Below are 19,833 nucleotides of genomic sequence, written 5' to 3' on the forward strand. Positions count from 1 at the left end.
GGACGGGGGTGGGAGTTGTCAGCTGACTGGTGGGTCGTGGGGGGGGAAAAAACGAGGCGGGATCGTGGCCGCGCACTGCTGAGAAATCCCACAATAGGACGAAACGGCCGTCCAGTGCTTCCAGGTTTTTCATGGTGGTCTGGCTTCAATTGACTCATGAGTTCAACTATATATAAAAATTACTAAAATCTCCACAAACAACCCACTCCCTTGTTAACATAGGAATTATATTTTACCAATCACAAGTGCTTTCTCACATTTACACCAACAATGAGTCATAATTATCTCAATGTCTATCATATAAAAATGAAACTTTATAGATAAAAATTAAACATATCAACGTCTTTATGACAAATAATATTTTAAGACAAATAACCGCCTAATTAATTATAAACGGTGAGGTGTATCGATTCCCTTTTAATACTTTCACACGAAAAATATACATGAAAATATACCGACCTTGGAAATCAAACTTTCGATATATATATATATAATGTTGGCAACGTATACATATAAATCGATCACACACTCAATGTATTATTCTTAATGATGTCAGGTTATAATAAATAACACTTTAGACAACATTTTCTTGATAATTTATTTATTTAAACACATAAACATTGGTACAAGGAAGCACCAAACAGATATGCCCCACATAAATCATTAGATTTGTGTGAGGGCTGGGATACTGCCCGGACACCCAAACCGAAGCAGGGTTTTGATAATGAATATAAATAATGTAAATCAGCAGTTAAGTACAAGTTTGAGTTAGTACTTCTGAACCATATTTTATATTATATGTACATAAGGGCCAGTGCTAGATAAAGTAATTCTACTTTGCGCACTAGAGGACATGGAGTGGTCATTGAATCTCAGAAGCTCGTTTAATGATAAAATTTAATGAGTCTCAATCAGGAAGTTAAAGAGTTGAACTCCCTTTCTGTTATGGACGACGATTTCAAATAATTCAAGAGATCAAATTTCCGATTGTCAAAATAAATGAACAGAATCCCTATTGATAAGCGAATGCAATGATATGTGTCCGAGAGATAGTAACTCAAATGAATGAATTCTTGACTTGAACCCTCGAATGATTTAAAATCAAAAACGAAACTACTAGCCAGATGAATGAGTTTTTTCAAGTAATAAAATAACATGCTTATACATAAATTACTAAAAGAAAAACGTCATAGGCGATAATTAACACAACTATATTTTCATATAATCTAACCACTTATGTACCAAGTAGGAATTTATATAATCAGCTTTGAACCACATTGTGTGTGTGAGGACTAGCGATATTTACCCAGTTACCCAAACCGAATTAGGTGATGTGGGACTTGACCCTGTAACATATCGGCCGAAAGTTGGATACTTAGACCGCAGTCACTCCTCCAATGAACAGAATTATTTGGTGACGACAACACTTAGATTTTTAATAGACAATGCTGAATCCAACAGAAATAGAAGGATTTTAAAGTAAACAACAAGGATTTGAATAAAGAGTGGAAAATAAACGAAAAGTAATGGAATCCTTAAAATTCAGGAGATACATAATGAAAGTATCGGTGTTATTCCGAGCCATTTCAGACCATGTCACTCAACGTCTTCAACTACTGACTTATCATAAGGACGAAAGCAAATCTACAGTTTCTTATACAGCCATAACTCCAAAGTGAGTGAGTGACTTTACAAACTGATGTCAATTTTATAAGATTTTCAAACTTCACCTCAATTTTATTTCGGCATGTTGGATTTGTCAGGTATCTCTCGATCAATTGAATTATGATATTTAATTGAAACTACTGGTTTTAAACGTATTCAGGAGGTCGATTTGTTAAATGGCTTTTTTAACATCCAAAAATGAATCTTAGTAATTTTGTATGTGTCCTACACTAACTAATAACCAGGATGCAAAGATAATATCTTCTTTATTCAGCACTAGCACAGTAGGGAATCCTCAACACTAAATGATTTAACAAGTTCCTCCTCTTCCATATCCCCAACTATACCCTTATAATGTGGTGGAAATTAATAAAATCTATTCTTCTATAAGTTTTCTCAGAAGTTTATACCAATATACCAGTCGCGTCACTACCGAACGATGCAATGAATGGTCAAGATTACGTATAATTCACAACATAGAGAAGTTTAGTACACGGAACTACAAACGGGCTCATATATTACAAAATGAGACGTTAATCTATGAAGATTAACGATACCACCCAACTCATACAAACTAAAGAAAATTGAATGGGGCTAAACTATTGACCAAACGACTGAAAATTTCATGTCTACATCATTTGAGCTAAAACTATTCAGCAAAACTTAGGTCATTACCTTAGGTTTCTATTTGAGATTTATGATACTAGCCACACAATGTCACTACATAAAAAGTGAGATCGAACACCAAAACACTTGAGACGAAAAAAATATCACCTTAATAAAGACAACCCTTAAAATGTTAACCAATCCCAAACATTATGCAATACTTCTAGGTATGGTGAAAGAAACCCATTGAATCACTGAATTTCTAGGTGTATTTACTCGATATAAAAAAAATAAGCACAGAGGGAATACTAAGGTATTCGCATCACAAAAACTCAACAAAAAGTTTTATGCAGTGATTTAATAAAAAACTGTATATTCTCTTAGTGAAAACGTTGTACATTTAGCTCAGAAACTTTGTACAGATTCCTTGTACTGAACTACACACCGTGCACAATCCATGAACGCTAATCATAATACTTAACTGTCCGGAAAAAGTTGCAACTTATGTCACTCATTCAACAAGTACAGATTTATGTAGTCGGTTTTGAGCCACCACATTGCTTTTATGTAATACTGCCTGACCAGTCAAACTAAAGTAATTAGAATAAATTTTGGACCTGCGATGTGTTGATTGAAAGTAGGATTGGAATTTACTATATTTAAAAAGGTAAGTAGCTAAATATAAATGGGTCACATTTCCAGTAATTTTGTATGATGAAACGCAACTTACAAACAAATAAGTAAAAACTTACAATCTAGTACCATTTGCACTTATTTCATCCAACGTATCTAAACGTTCAATAATGAGTAGACGGCAAAGTACTGCTAGACGATTGTGTTCTTGTTGTAAATATTCTAAATTTGCTGGGACTGATAAAGTTTCAGGATCATTTGAACTATATTGTGAATTTTTTGTCTAAAATATTTTAGAAATAAAAACAATAAAGCATTTAGGTAAGTTAGTGTTTAATGTGTAATAATTATTGCAAACACAATCATGCATAACGTACGACGCGAATAGTACTGTTTTTTCGGTGAAAATCATTTGAAACAAAATCTGAAATTACACTCTCATATGATAGAAACAAGAAACGTTTGGATCATCAAAATTGGAAATAAATCACGTTAGAAAATCTACAGTCGAACAAGATGCATACTACGAGAATCAAAGACCTTTGAGTTCAATTTTGTGTGAAGTTATGGATGCGTAACTCAGTCAGACATTCATTATCGTGAGTGTGCATCAATCCAAGTTACCATACTTTATATTAGTACAGCGATAGGAAATCAACAAGAGGAAAAACATAAGAAAGGAAATAGAATCAGAAAACGTGGAAATCTAAACATGAGAAATTCAGTTAAAAAGAAATAAATGAAATCGAAGAACAGAAAGTCAGGAATGACAGTAAACTCAAGATTTAGAGAAACATAGAAACTAATTGCGGTTGTACCATTGTAAACAATTTTGTGCCATATAACTTGATATTTTTAATCATTGACTGTAACTAATACGTTAGGTCCGTTTGATATTGCTTAGATCAGCAACAAATGATTCCATAAATTGATGTTATATCTTGATTCGTTCATTCTTAGTTTATTCTAACCAACCCTTATGTCACTTAACATTGTACTTCTAGATAAGCTGTGGTTGGGCGTGTTTGCTAGTGTCCAGCACTGTCCTATGCTGAACTATAACGACTGATCTATTTGTTGGTCACTAGTTTCCAATGATTCTTTGAATGATATAAGTTCCTGATAACGAATTATCTTTGAAGTATGTAAAAGTCTTGGGAAAAGTACTTAAAAATAAATACAAACTGGTGTCTAAATTTAAATACATGACCCAATTTATTCATTAAATGCAATGAATATACATGTTGATTGATGGATCAGTTAGAAAATACACTATACTAACAATCATTTTTATGCATAAAACACTGATCAGTAAATATAATCGGAAGAAACCCAACACCATTGTTCGTACGTAAGAAGTAAATCTGTTAATTTTATTTTTTTTTAATAGAACAGCAGTTTCTTTTTAAACTATATCATAAATAAAGCTATTGTTACCTTTACTTCTGCGCTATACATTTTGTTAATTTTTTCCTCTCATATTATGCTGATGTGTGATGTGACAACTTGGATCGATGCATATCTACCTGTCTTAATTCAGGTCAGTAGAATTCAAGACAAAAGTAAACCTAAATAAAACACATATTTCGGAACACCATAGAAGTGAAACCACAAATATATATACAAAATTAAGTAAGAAACTTCTAGCATTTATTTCACAAGGTTAGTTGATAACAGAAACTAATCATCTTTTAAAAACGTCTGCGAGCATCACGTGGTGAAAAAGTTGAGAATCAGTTTGTCTGGATTATCTTTCCAGTGAACGTGCGAAGCTGTTGTATCAGAAGTTGATCATCTTAACAATAATCGGTCCAACTAATACTCGATTCACAATCACTGGAGCTAACGATTCAGTTATCCACCAATCTACTTTAACCTAAATAGTTGTAAAATATTAACCACAGCCTAGTACATGATTTTGTATATTGGCTATCATACTCATTACTAGTGACTGATTTAAAACAGAGGGAAATCACAGTCTGCGTCAATCAACTAAAAACCTACACTATAATTCAACCTCCATATTATAATTCTCAGTACTTTAAGGCTATTTAGTACAACTCATTAATATAAATATTATAGATACAATGAAAATATTATTCGACTCAGTCCAGAAAAACTATTCTACGATATGGATCAAAATTATTATTAATCATCTCATTCCATGTAGTATAAAACAAGGACCTAATAACAAGGTATTAGGTTTATTATTGTGGTGATAGCTTTGAAAGAATGCTTTCTCTTTCCAATATATCAATAAATTCATTTAGTTTACCTAAAAACTCACACATTATATATATATATATATATATATATATATATATATATATATATATATATATACTGGTCGTCTGTTTATACATCGATGGAGAAATTAGTAGAAAGAGGAAAAAAGAGAACAGAGTTAAGTACTTGCATTTCGAACATTACCTGTTCAATATTACGTCTCAACTGACGAATCCTTAACCACATCTCTTCAATTTGATGAAGTGTCGTCGATGGTGTTGAAAAACCAGTACAACCACCGCCGCCACCTTCACCACCAGTAGGATTTGATGATGCTACCGGCGAGTATACGGAAAATGATTGATTATCAAGTGAATTATTTACAGAAGTATGATGCATAGTCTGTGATTCATTGTATGGTGATGACACGCTATTATCTATAGATAAGGATAATGGGAGATGCTGATTTGAAGTGATAATATAACCAGATTCTGATGACGGAATACTAGTTAATGGATGGTGATTTATAAGATTTCCATTTTGACGATCAAAATCTGCATTAGATGATGTTTGATTGTCCGGAAGAACATTTGGGGTCACGCATACAAATGATTGTTTTGATGTAGTTTGGACAAACTGTAATTCAAATGATGAGACAGGAATTTGTGAAATTTGATCTGATTCATTCATTGTATTGTCATTAACGAAAGTGACCGGTATTAAAGTTGTCGAAGATATATTACCTTGTGTAGAAGGAATTTGAAAATGAGTTGTATGTCCTATCATAGAATGACAAAAACACTTTTAAAAGATAAAAAAAGAACGGTTGCACTGTGAGGAAAAAAAATCGATTTTGGATACCAAAATAACAAAACTATTTAAAGGTTGGACAAAAACCATACACCAACTAATATGAGACAAAAGCCATCAAAAAGTAAATTTCAGTTTGGGTTTTTCCACACAATAATTACAGACGATCACACTTTACTGAATAACCAAATCCCTGAATACGTTTGGCTAAGTTGACTTTGCTGACAGAAATAATTTTGAAACTAATGCGCACATCAAGAAAAAATTGGCTGGAATAAAAAGGAGTCTCAATAATTTCCGCCATGAAGATAATTTGTCCGAATAAAAATGAAACTATGGATATCCAGAAACAGCTTTGTTGTTAAACGAATTCCGTCTACCAGAATTCCCTATTTTTTACGATGTTATGATAGTCTAAGAGTGCTATATCACTTTATAATGAACCCGTTGACTTGGGATAATTCTTAAGAATCTACAAACTATGGGTGCAAATTATTGAGACATATTGACTATCCAAGATATTGTTCGCTGTCAAATTACATAAACTATGCAAAACCTGCGAGAAATTGACTCCGCCATTAGATTTCATTTAGATGTTCAAAATGTGTCATGGACTATTTATATAAAATGGCACTGTTATACCTTGTAGGTTTGTGCTCCAATGAATATATGACGTGACGATGTCGCCAATTAAAGTACAGTAATTATAGACCGGACCAATGACGCATAAAACCCGTACGAGCAGTCTAGAGTCCTTATAGGTCCTAGCTTCCCGCCTATTATTATTATTTATCTTTATTTAAACACATAAATATTGGTACAAGGAAGCACCAGATACATATGCGCCGCACAAACCTCATTTGATTTGTCTGAGGGTTGTGATACTGCCCGGGTGCCCAAACCGAAGCAGGTGGTTTTCTTAGGGGCCACACCCCGAGCCTTTGACCTAAAGGTCTAACCCACAAGGCAGTGGAGCATCGTGAGGAGATGCAGCCCCATGGTAGCCGGTGACCAACAATTGGTTCATAAGCCACTTGTTCCTTCAGGATGCTGGAGCCCATGTGCACCATAGGTTTGGAATCAGGGTTTGCCAACTCCCCTAGGCGGACTCACCTTGTCCACCAACCCGGTTATAGCGCCGGACATTCGCTTTTCGTCCTCTCAATTTCGTAAACAACACCCGTGGTACGAGAAGGCAGTGAGTAGGAATTCCCTGACAGAGGCTATATACGCGTGGCCATGTGAGAGCATTTCGAGAGGGAGAGCGGACTCTCCCCACTCTCAGCCGTACCAGGGCATTTGGGAGCTTCCCGCCTAGCCCTGCTTGTTAAGTCCAGAACACCAATAGCAGCCTCTGCGATATGAATCGTATATTTCAGGCATACTGGGTTTATATACAAACGAAACAAACCACACCGTACCATAAAATAGAAAATAACATTTGTACAAGCTTTATTCAAATGTGGCTGTGAATGTGGGAGACAGTAATTGATAGACTGGACATAACTCAAGAATGGTAAATCGTATAATAATAGTTCATAGGTCAAAATAAAGCTTATGATAAGAGGAACACGAATACGAATAGTTTACTTATTTAACAATGATACAATAAAAATATATGTATAGTACTAGTCCAGAAATAGATTCCAACAGTTACCATTCATTCTTCTCATCGGGATATAATAGGCACCAGGACACTGAGTCCCAATTTCATAGATCTATATGAAAGATGATACTAATAAAATGGATTTCTAACATGACACCAGAAAATCAGGTCTTAATTGATCGGGAAATGAATGACCTATACGTTGATTTCCTTCAATCGCCTATAACATTTTATCATGTTTTCCTGTTAATAATTTATATATAAGCATGTTATTCCATCACATGAAAAATCTATTCATCCGGCTAGTGGTCTTGTTTATGATTTTGAATCATCCGAGGGTTTAGGTCAAGAATTTGTTCTCGTAGGTTGACATCACTCAGCTACATCATATCATTGCATTCATCTACCGATGGGCATTCCATTCATTAATTTCAGATAATTATTTCATAAATTATTGTAGCCCAAATACATTTAAGTGAAGGACCTTATAAGGAAAGAATCTATCCCAAGGTGAAAAATTTAGGTGATCATGTCGTTAGTATTAAACAACCATATTTAGTAATTAATGTACTAAAATCGTGTTTAACTGAGATAATTAGGGCTGATAAGATTTCCGCTTACAATTACTGATATGTTGTGGGATTAGATGGACCATACTGTGAACCGACTTAACAACTCTTCTGCAACAATTAATCATCTTACGTTCCTTGTAAACATTTAACGTTCTTACATACAAAAACAGAATCCCATAATAAAACTCTTGAAATCTAACAAAGTTTAAAGTTAGATAACAGAGAAATGGGATTCTCTATACGGGATGGGATATGTGCCCACATTTATCAATATTTTACACATACAAACCGTTAATTGAAATTTCTTTGGTGTTTAACTTTCTAAATGATCATATATTTCATCCTGAACAATACACAGGTACATGTCAACAGAAAACAAGATAGACTTCATTCTAGCTTCAAAAACAAATCACATCAATTCTTTTGTTCCTAGATATCGGTTTAAAATTTGTTAAATGGTGCCACTTTCTGAAAATTCATTCTACGCAAATCTGCTCCAAAAAAAATAAGTCAGAATTCTGAAAACCCTATACGATTAGACGCCATTGGTTGGTTGATTTTGGACTAAACCCAATGGCAAAGATACATTTATATTTCTTTACTTCAGCCAGTGAACATCTTAATATAATCGATAATCTTTTATCCCCTCTCTTAGAATTGTTTTCCGTTGTCTTTTTCCTTGGTTTCTTGTTATTGATAATATCGATAGCGGTAGTTACTTTTCTTGTCAATTTACCTTAATTATATCGATAATGAAATGTGGATAACTCGGACCCATATATTGCTGCATTACATTAAATTTAGTTTGTTTTTCTGCACTATAAATACAAGCATGCTTTTTAATCAGGAACTTGTCTAAAATATGGTGATTTAGTCTTATTTTTCCTTGTTTAAGACTATTAATGGTATTTTAGACAAAATTCTTCAGAAAGCCAGTCTAGATGAAGTAAAGGTAATGTCTAGAGAAAAAATACGGAGACCCAAATTATGAGAAACACATTCTCTTATTGAGTGGTAACTTATCAGTGATCCAGATTACATTCAATCCACTGATATTCAATGTGTACATCCATATTGCATGTACTTTGCAACACTGATACATAGAGTTTTAAAAGTTTGAAAATATCAAGCTTCTAATATTCTCCATATGGATATATTAAAAGTTAAAAAATTCTTACAGTTTAGCATTTGCGTTAATGAAATAGAGGACATGCAAATGATGAAACAAACTGACTCCAGTAATTAACTCTATGAGTTCGAATCCCATGTTTCCTAATAAATTTTAAGTAGTAAAGTAATAGTGTTAGCCCTCCTACTAAAATAGGCATGAGTTAAAGCTGATGCATGAACACAGAAATTAGTACTAAATTGCATCGCTTTAGAGAAACGGTTTCGTGTTCACAAAGACTAAAGATATGGAATAAAATATCACTACTGAAGTAACTTATTATCCCTAAAGTATTCTGGACAGTAATTTTGGTACATTACAAATAACCCTCAGATTTTTTACTCCACAGTGGGAAAAGTAAACCCACCTGAGGACGAGTTAGACGAAATTTCCGGAAAGAATGGTGCAGAAACAGAATGCCTTAATGAGACACAAGGTTGAGCAAATAGCACATTGGAACTATCTGGTCTCATAACGACATCGGAGTATACTTGTAGATCTTTTGGCATTGTGGATCCTGAAGAAAATACTGTAGTGCATAAATTCATAGGTTTGGTTTGAGATAGTAGTGATGAGTCAAAATCTTTTAAGTTGACATCCATATCCATCATAGGTTGCTCAGAATTCACCAAACGTTTTTGATGCTGGTCCTGGCGTTTTATGAAAGACTGAGTTTGATTTACATTATGAAACTGACGAGATCCATCTATCCCCGATTCGATTTCTTCACTCTGTTTCATTACAGAATTAGGAAAATATTTTGCCAATATTTCACGGCGATATGGATTTAACAGGCGCATCAACTGCATTTTAGAACCAGCACGAGGTAAATTTCTGTCCTTACATTCCCCTTTAAGTTGAGTGAGAGTAAGATGAGCAAGACTAGGTAAGTTAAAATTAGATTCCAATGATAGTGCTTTTGAAGAGCCAGTCCGTTGGTTACTTAAACCAATCTGGTTCTTAGAACAAACTATTGAGTTTGAAGGGGTTGGAGGCACTTGCAATGACATTGAACTGGAAGTGCAGGATAGTGCTAGTTGACTATTCGTTTGATTACTAAATGAGTTAGGAGTTATATCCATGAAGGATGTGTCTTCATGTAGTGGCTTTCTACATGTACTTACGCGCTCACATAATTCTTGTTCGACTAGACGATGAACACGTGCAGTATCTTGGAGACGTAACATTTCAACCTGCTGTAATTCCCGAACTCGTTGTTTTTGTTGAAAGGATGAGACGTTAGCTAGGCTTGGAGAAGATGAACTCGATGAGTCTGGACAATACTGATGAAAAACCAATGAACCTAATTTTGAAACAACAGTGTCGTCTCGAATTGCCCGACTAGTAGACGTTTTATTCGAATTAATTAAACGACTTCTTCCAGAAACAACACGACCGGAATTTGTATAGTGTGTCTTTGTAGTTGATGAAAGTGGAGGAGGTGGTGGGATCGTGACCAATTCTTGAATAGGTTGTAGTCGTTCACATGAAATCCTCTCCAATGAAACAGACTCAACCCTAGGATATTGGATAGAACCTTGTTTGATGAGTGAATCAACACCGGGATCAACCTAAGGTTGGGAGAATATATTCAAAACAATAAATAACATAACAGTAAGGAAAAGATATAACATACAATTTTGCCCGACGATTATACAATTACACCAAACAGGAAATGTTAGTGTTCTATCAAATATCTAAAATAATTAACCTTGTCTTTATGAATAATCATGGTTACCATACTTCTATAAGTACCTTAATTTGTGAAGCTGGGCACTCATTCACCCACAAACAATTTGTACAATTAGTAACTATATGAATGATTCTGAATTAGATTTGCAAAGCTAGCTGATAAGATTTATTTTCACCCACTAGAAAATCAGGTTTATTGTTATTCAGGTATACGATATTTAAAGTCGAAACTGAGGATATCATTCAATTTAGCTCAACTTAGTTTGTATCTAGATGAATTTATTTACTAATCACTGAATATTAGTTTTTTTACACAATCGAATCTAAACATCGATTGAGGCGTTTTTAAGTCATATAAGTAATCAACCATAGTTGCGATCTGCGAATCTAGAACAGTCTTCGAGACATAGAGATAAAATGGATTAAACTTATCCTTAAGTTATATAACAAAATGTATTGTAAACAGTAGACACTGTAAAGTTTATTATCACTCATTCATAAAAGATATTATCGGTGTTTTTTCGACAAAGTGTAATGTTACTTAAAAGTAAATGACGAATACTATACAAGATATTACAATGATACCAAAACGGCGTCGAGTACCTGAATTCATGTAAATAAATACAAAAATAATTCCTTATGAATACATTGATTTACCTGCAGAACCCCTTTCTCAACTAGCTCCAATGAACCAGGTCTGGAAATAAGCTTCGCGGCCAACGTCTCCTTTAACTGAGACTTTTCTAAATTGTGACATTGCTCAAGGATGAAAGGTGAAGTCCTCGGCTTATCGTCTAAAATCATAAATTATTACTGGAGAAACATTACCCCTTAAGATATGATGACTGATAAGATACTGTCTGTCCGGCCGTTGTCCAATTTTACGTTTCAATAAATCACTAGTCTAAGGAAACGAAAATGTATTAGAAAGATTGTAAACAAAACCTTAGCTTTTTGTAATTGGCGGACCTTGTCAGGGTGTGAAATAGAAGCTACAATGAAAGAAATGTTAGATTAAAACGCAATATACGATTTAGTAATATCCCTTGATTGACTAACTCCTTTACAGAACGTCTGCACTTAAGGCTTTTCTCAAGTGCTTGAAAATATTAAGAGGCGTTAATAACAGTGATTGATTTACCTTCTTTGTTTTTAGTCCGATTCAGCTGCAAAGAAGAAACCTCAGTAGAAGCTTGTGGACTTCCTGATTTTCGATAAACTTGGTCTGTAGGCATAACTAAAAACATTAAAAAATGGATCAAGACCAACTGATTCATAGTTTTCGCGAAAAATAGGAACCATTTGGCCATACCATTAGTTCCAAATAACTAAGATAAATAATTAAGATATCAATTCGCATCAAATAAACATATTTGTGACAACAGGTTTTATAAATAAATAACTGGTTACTTAGTGATAATCCATGAGAATGATTTTCCTTCTCTATACCTAGTAAAACTCGCTAGCATAAACATTTAATGAGCTTTTAAGATGAGAAAGGTGAATTATTATCAAATATAGTGAAAACATTTCTCAAAAAAATATAGCCATCAGTATTTATAAATTTTTCAGATGCCTTAGTTTTTTGACAGTAAACTCCATGTTCTGTGAAGAGTAAAACTAATTCGAGTGGAACATCTTGAAGTTGATAACTAGTGGAAATAAAAATAGAAAAGATACAGAGTAACTGGTAACTGTAACTGTATTCACGACAGCAAAAAGTGACATCACAATCATAAAACCTAATAAGATTTAGTTTGATGAGCTACCCACAACTGTGAGAACTACTTAAAATACTATCTGACAATGAATTTTGGCTCAATATTTTCGAGAGTTCCCTACAAAAGCTCTAATGGCAAAGATCATAGAGTACGAAGTAGTTTCTTTTACTATTTACGCAACATAGCCAATTACGTGAATAGCCATGATGAAACAGCTGGTAATCAGCTCTTACTGAGACTAATAATTAAGAATTATTAGAGAACAAACTGAAAGATTGTGAAAATGCAAATCTAAAATACACGATTATTCGTTGACCTACAACTTATCACATTTAGGCACGATTGTACGGCTTTAAAAATGAACTAATTGAAAAGGATCCCTTCTCTGAATAAATTGTTTCACGACTTAATTGGCATATTTAAATTAATTCCTCAACTATTCAAAGTGCAACTATCCCACCATGTCATAATTTCATGTAATGGCCTTCTCTGATAGAAGGCTACTTTGTATATATTTACGATTTAATACCTTGAGACTATTTACCAACTATTAACACTTGAAATCCTTGCTAACAGAAGCTAAATACTGTTAGAAAATTTTTTTTTATTTTTTATTTAAACACATACATATTGGTACGAAGGGCACCAGATACATATGCGCCACACAAAATAATGAAAGTAGGAAGAGAAGGGATGAAAAGATAAGGCGGACTGAAATATACAACCAGAAGACTCTTTCAGCTAAGAAAGTTAGAACCACACTTTATGAAGAAAGTAAAAGAAGGTTACAGCAGGATCGCCACTGGCTTCTATTCTGAGCCATATCTGATAAAGTCTCTAGCCACTGTGTTGCACCATCTCTCGGACCCCAGCCAGGGAGTCGTGAAGGACCAACAAAAGCTAGCCTTTTTCAGCTTTCTCTCATGCCACGACACTATGTCATACACTGACCTCCTCTCCGCTTTTTCCAACCAGTCCCAGAGTCGGCAAATAATGCACGACGTGGAAGTCTCTGGGACGACATTCGTAGAATATGTCCAAGCCACCAAAGTCGGTGTTTCAAGATGGTGACACCAATTGAATTATCGTCTCTGCGCCCGAACACACGATGCCGAACCTCTGCATTACTAACATGGTGTTGCCACTGGATGTCAGCAATCCTTCGGAGACAACGATGATCGAACACAGAGAGACGTCTAACATCCTCAACTCGGAGAGGCCAGGTTTCACAAGCATAGAGCAAAACTGCTCTCACCGACGCGTTGTAGATCCGACCTTTTCAACCAGACTAACATCACGAAGGCGCCAAAGATGGCCCAGATTGGCATAAGCCGCTCTGGCTTTCATTATACGTGCATCAATCTCATCACTCACGCCACCACCAGCACTTATGCACCTACCTAGATACACGAACTACTCAACTACTTCTATCTGCTCACCATCTAGGGTGAGTACAGGATTAGAATCCTGCCAGTCTTGTAGGAATACTTTGCACTTGGAGGGTGCAAAGCACATGCCGTACCTGTGGACACTGATTGCCAACTGATTAAGTGCGGATTGCATGCCTTGGGCATTATTGCACAGTAAGACAATATCATCCGCATACTCGAGGTCGAGAAGTCGTTCTCCAGGCAGCAGATCCACACCGCCATTACTTACATCTATCAGATTTGTTTCCGGAACGTCATCGATGGCAAAGTTGGAGAGGAATGGTGAAATCGGGCAACCTTGTCTAACCCCACTGCTTGAATGGAACAGTGGAGAAAGGTGGTTGTATGCCCTCACTCTGCCTGAGGTGCTTGTGTACAGGACCTTTAAGATGCTAATAAACTTCTCAGGCACACCCTTCTTCAATAGACAATCCCAGAGAACAGTCCTGTCCAACAAATCGAAGGCAGCCCTGATATCAAGAAACACCTGTGATAAGTATGACGGTGCTCTAACATTTGGCGGAAGGTGAAGATATGATCAATGCATCCTCGACCAGAACGAAAACCAGCCTGCTCCTTGCGAGTCAATCGTTCTCGGGTTTTAAACAACCTACGAAGAATGACAGAAGCCAATAGTTTGGACTCAGTCGGAAGTAGACTTATCTCACGATAGCTGTCACAGAAACGACGAGAATCTTTTTCAAAGATAGGGACAATTATCAACTCGTTCCATGATGTTGGAAAACTTTCTAGCTCCCAGACCTTCGTAAACAACGTTGTCACTTCCTTAACCAGAAAGTCACTACCATCTTTAAAAAGAGCCGGAGGTAAGTCATCCGGGCCCGGTGATTTGTAGCGTTTCAGGAGTTGGAGTTCCTTGCAGACTTCTGCCTCGTTTGGTGGATCAGTCGTCACCGGCCATGGGGGGCAGGATAAACTGGTCGATGTTGCCGGAGCAGCAGGCCAGTTGAACTGCCCTTCAAAAAATTCCGCCCATCGTCCAAACCGTCGACAGATGTTAGTAATTGGCATCCCGTCATTTTCACAGATTGTTTCACTCACACCAGACTTCTTGCTGCCAGTGGCTCGGATGAGTTGGAAGAGCTTCCGGAAGTTACCAGATGCAGCTGCTGCTTCCATCTCATTAGCACGCTCCGACCACCAGGCTTCTCGGTCCTTACGCAAGCTTTGCCCAATTCCATTACGTAACAGCCTTCGTTTGTGGTCAAACTCACGGTCGATTGGAGTAGATCGACGGGCTTCGATCAGTTGTAAGGAGTCAGAAGAAACCAAGTGCTTATAAGCGGGACGTTTCGCGAAGCTGCAAGCGGCTTTACTCGCCATTTTCATGGCGTCATGAAGTTGCAACCAATGCTCATCTACACTTTTCGGTGGTATGGTAGCTAGCCTAGAAGCTAGCTCGGCTCGATACTTACTTGCAACAGAAGTTGCAGCCAGTTTACTAACATCGATCCGTTGATGGCGGTCAATCCTTCGGCCACTGAAAAGTAAGGTGAGATTGGCGCAGACCAGGGCATGATCAGACTTCAGATAGGTACTCCAAAAGGAGCGGCAGTCTCGTACACAACCACGCCAGCGGTAGCTGATCGCGATGTGATCAATCTGAGTCCAGGCTTGAGATGTAGAGGGAGGACACCAGGTGGCACACCGGCGATGACTGTGTCGGAAGTTAGTGCTAGCCAGAAACAGGTTGTGGTCTGTGCACAGTTACAGTAGACGGTCCCCGTTATCTGTCCTGCGACCAACAAGTCCCCATCGGCCACCTAAACGACTCTCTTCTGTGCCTAGACGCCCGACCTGTGCATTCAAGTCTCCGGCTAATACTACAATATCTGTCGAACGCGCTTTCTGGAGAAGAACTGTTAACTGGTGGTAGAACTCATCCTTGATTGCATTCGGGCTACAATCTGTCGGGGCATAGGCAGAGATGACGAAAAAACACCGTTTCTCACGCCGGTTTCTTCTCACTTTGATGGAACTTTCTAATCTAACAGCACATAACCAACTGTTAATGGGGATCCAATCGATTAGTGCTGCCTCAGCTCTAGCGCTTAGTGCGACACCAACATTGAAGTAGGTCCCCCGACTCTAGTTGGAGTCCAAGAAGCCATAGCTAATCTGGAACGGGGAAGAGCAGCTGGTCCAGATGGATTGGCTCCAGAGGTCGTTAAGAATGGTGGTCCAGTTTTAACGATTAGGTTTATTGATATTTTAGCTGAAATCTGGGAACTGAACGTAATCCCATCAGACTGGTCGCAATCACTGATCGTCCCAATATATAATAAGGGATCCAAACCATCCTGTGATAAACATAGAGGAATTAGTCTCACTAACATAGCATCTAAAATACTAGCCTCAATAATTATCAGGCGCCTAACTAAGACTCATGAACTGCAAACACGAGAAAATCAGGCTGGTTTCAGACATGGTCGTGGCTGTATCGACCACATATTCATTATTCGTCAGGTTTTAGAACACAGACATGTTTATCGGCGTCCGACAATGATGGTTTTTCTCGACTTAAAAACAGCATTTGACTCTGTAGACCGAGAGGTTCTGTGGCAGTGTTTGTTATTGAAAGGCGTACCTCAGAAGTACATAAACGTTGTGAAGGTTCTTTACTCGAACACTACCAGCCGAGTCAGAGCTTATGGCGAACTGTCATCCGATTTTGCAACCTCAGGTGGTGTCCGGAAAGACTCACCACTATAGATAGGCTGGCACTTCAGGATAAACTGACCCGAATTTAAAACTAGGAGGGCAACAATGAGTTAACTTTCAACAGCATGGCGCAAGCTACGCACACAACCTAAGCAATTTTCTATCACAAGTTTTTTTAGTAAAAGATAATTTAGGCATACCTTGATCCCTATTATTTAAAATCATATGCTGTGATAAAAGCGCTTTTTGAATCAACCTTTGACTAGTAACTACGAAGAGCATTTTGGACATTTTAATAGTAAGATTCTTTATTTGATTTTAAATAGCTGTATTCGGACCCACGTAGAGCAATAAGAAATGTTTCATCCCATATTCCAAAAGGATAAGAATACCTTGGAGCACAAAGACTAGCTGCGAAATCATTTCGTGGTCTTAAGTCCAAATCCCATAACGAAAGCCTGAAAACACCGATTTGGTGCCCTTCAAAGTATAGGAGACTTGGCGATGACCCAAAATATCCCAAACACCATTGATTCTCCCCTGAAATATTTACTTCAATCAGAACACAAATATTGGGAAGGACCAAAAGTAGCTAAATACTCTACATAGTAGGTCAAACGGACTGAAGCCATACCTTTCACTCTTTATGAAAAGCGAAATTTCAAAATCCACCACGGACAAAAATGATCTGTGTAAATTTTCCGAAGTTCTTTAGAACAAACGCGCCAACTTAACTTCCTTTACACTTTGAAACACTTTAATGTTCACGCCTTGCAACACAATAAGCCTCTTAATCTGAATGAATGGAAAACGAACTGATTCATACCAAATCAACCGATTTATGTAAGCTCGTAACAAAGATATTGGAAACACTAGCATACATATTCACAGGTTTACATGGGAAAATGGCAGTATTTCAAAACTCCCATTGATTTAAATGTGAAGTTTTTTTGTTTCAACAACCCCAAAGATTGAAATACTAGTCCGTAATTCTCTATTTAGCATTTTTTACATACTCCGAGTACATATTTCCCAGAACTGATCGTTTAAAGTTTGGAGAATATTTCATTGAGTAACCCAAATTATAGAGGTGGAGGTTGTAAAACTTAGAAATTATGAATGTTAAATAATTCACAATGACAGGGATTAGTCTTTATACTTACTCGTGAAGTAAACTCTGCAGATGGAACAAAGCTAACGAAGTACCGCCATATCTGTCAGACCCGCAACTAATGTTTCAATAATCATCGTTCAAACCCCAAACTTTACCTAACGGCATTAGCAGACCTTCTGCTTCTTTGGATATGAGTCTCGATATTAAAATAGTTTGTTGATAACAAAGAGTTATATTTCTTGTTATACTCATACTGAAACCAGAGAACAGTGAAAGTAATCTACGAGTCATTTCATCAGGCACACATTAATGGCTGTTAGTCTATGCTTTGGACAGAGTATTCAATTTTCAACACCTCTGAGTGCTTTAGAAACGTTTAGAAGGCCTATGTGCTATTCTAGTCAGTCAGTAGGTTTTTATTCCGTGATCTCCCAGAGAGACAGCCATATTGCAAGTCGGAAACCAAGGAATTATCCGGCCTATGATTATGGAAGGATTCATTCAAAACTCTCCCCAAGACCTCTACTTCCGTACAGTTTGAGGAAATCGGTCGATAACTTTGGTCTTTCATCAGGATACCTTCTTTTGTGACGGGTATAAAGACATATTTTTTCTATTCGTAGGGTAGCCCGCCCTTGAATAACAGACACTTGAAGAAAGGGACAGGCAGGAAACAAAGTAGATCCATATATCCTTCTAGAATTTCAGGTCAGAGTCCGTCCACCCTAGAAGATTTATAGGTCCACGTGCCTCAGAATCCCCTTAGTTTTTTCAGAATCTGCCTAGGTCAACGTAGGAAAGGATGAAGTATGAGCCTGTAGTGACCGGCCAGTCTCGATAAGAACACGATTGGAATAACGGAAACAATTATTATTATTGTAACCAATTGTACCAGAGATCGTTTTACTGTATTTGTTTAACTGTATCAGTTTCACTTCTTGTTCCGCTATCCGCTTTGTTTGGTTCGAGCTTGCTCACGCACTGCTTAGTCGCTTGTACTCTTCGGCACGTCTCGGTATTATTTCGATACCACGAGATCGCCAATAAATATACTTGATCTGGACTAGTAAAGCCTTCTGATTTACGGGCTATCAAGGGAACCAAGTCGTTTTTGGACGCGTAATCGAATAGTAGTGGTGATCATAGTCCGTCCACGACTCGACATCCACTACAAGCCATTGGATAGAGATGTAACAGAGTTGGAACAAGTGGGCCGTAGTCCCTTAGCTAGCAGCCCACTGTAAGGACTGTGTGCTGTCAAGGAATCCCAAACCAGGACGTGTGTGTCGACTAATAAACTGAAAGGTCTTTATAGGGTCCGACCATTCGTTCATATCAACTGAGTCAAGCTCACGTACTCAGGATACTTTCTCAAGGTCTGTCCTGAAAGCACTGTAGTTAGTTTTTTGAAAGTTGTTTGCATTAGATACACTCGTCTGGTAACTCACAGGGTGACAGGATGATGTGAGGGGATGATTGCTTAATCCAAAATGGTTCAAGACTAATAAACCCTTAATTAGTGGGTATCTGGTCGAGACCGCTAGTGACCCTGTGTCTGACTCCAGTTAGATATTATGATGGTTGTTATCGAAATATGCATTCCTCCAACCCCCTTATATATCTATAGACCTAAATCGCATTAGGGAATTACGGAAGAAAATTAATCAAATACTATAATGGATTTCGAATTCGTATATTTCGTACACTCATTGATCTGAACGGACAGACTGAGAAACGCAGCGAAGGAGGCAAGGCGATGAAAAAGAAACGAATGGATACTCAACGGAAAAGGTAAATGAGCCAACTCAGTTTAATCAAGCATCACTCAATATTTATAGTAAGTCATATATATATATATATATATAGTAAGTTACAAACAAATAACGATTAGGGAAGGCAATCAACACA

The 19,833-nt window shown here is 37.0% G+C and overlaps 1 protein-coding gene across 1 annotated transcript in view; it reads right to left on the bottom strand.

Annotated features, from left to right (window-relative positions):
* Smp_155370 (myocardin-related transcription factor) overlaps positions 1-18,042 on the bottom strand; it is a 30,966-nt gene extending 12,924 nt beyond the window's left edge. Inside the window, exons 1-10 of the mRNA XM_018789328.1 lie at positions 17,975-18,042; positions 12,120-12,215; positions 12,009-12,077; positions 11,924-11,970; positions 11,807-11,882; positions 11,636-11,772; positions 9,970-10,857; positions 9,654-9,936; positions 5,335-5,909; positions 3,024-3,187 (exon numbers count right to left, since the gene is read on the bottom strand). Coding sequence (XP_018654783.1) covers positions 3,024-3,187; positions 5,335-5,909; positions 9,654-9,936; positions 9,970-10,857; positions 11,636-11,772; positions 11,807-11,882; positions 11,924-11,970; positions 12,009-12,077; positions 12,120-12,213 — 2,333 coding nt within the window. The 5' untranslated portion in view covers positions 12,214-12,215; positions 17,975-18,042. The remainder of the gene's footprint in view (positions 1-3,023; positions 3,188-5,334; positions 5,910-9,653; positions 9,937-9,969; positions 10,858-11,635; positions 11,773-11,806; positions 11,883-11,923; positions 11,971-12,008; positions 12,078-12,119; positions 12,216-17,974) is intronic.
* Positions 18,043-19,833: the final 1,791 nt, after the last annotated feature.

Source organism: Schistosoma mansoni, chromosome W, assembly GCF_000237925.1.
Source record: "Schistosoma mansoni strain Puerto Rico chromosome W, complete genome".
In the NCBI taxonomy this organism is placed as follows: Eukaryota; Metazoa; Platyhelminthes; class Trematoda; order Strigeidida; family Schistosomatidae; genus Schistosoma; species Schistosoma mansoni.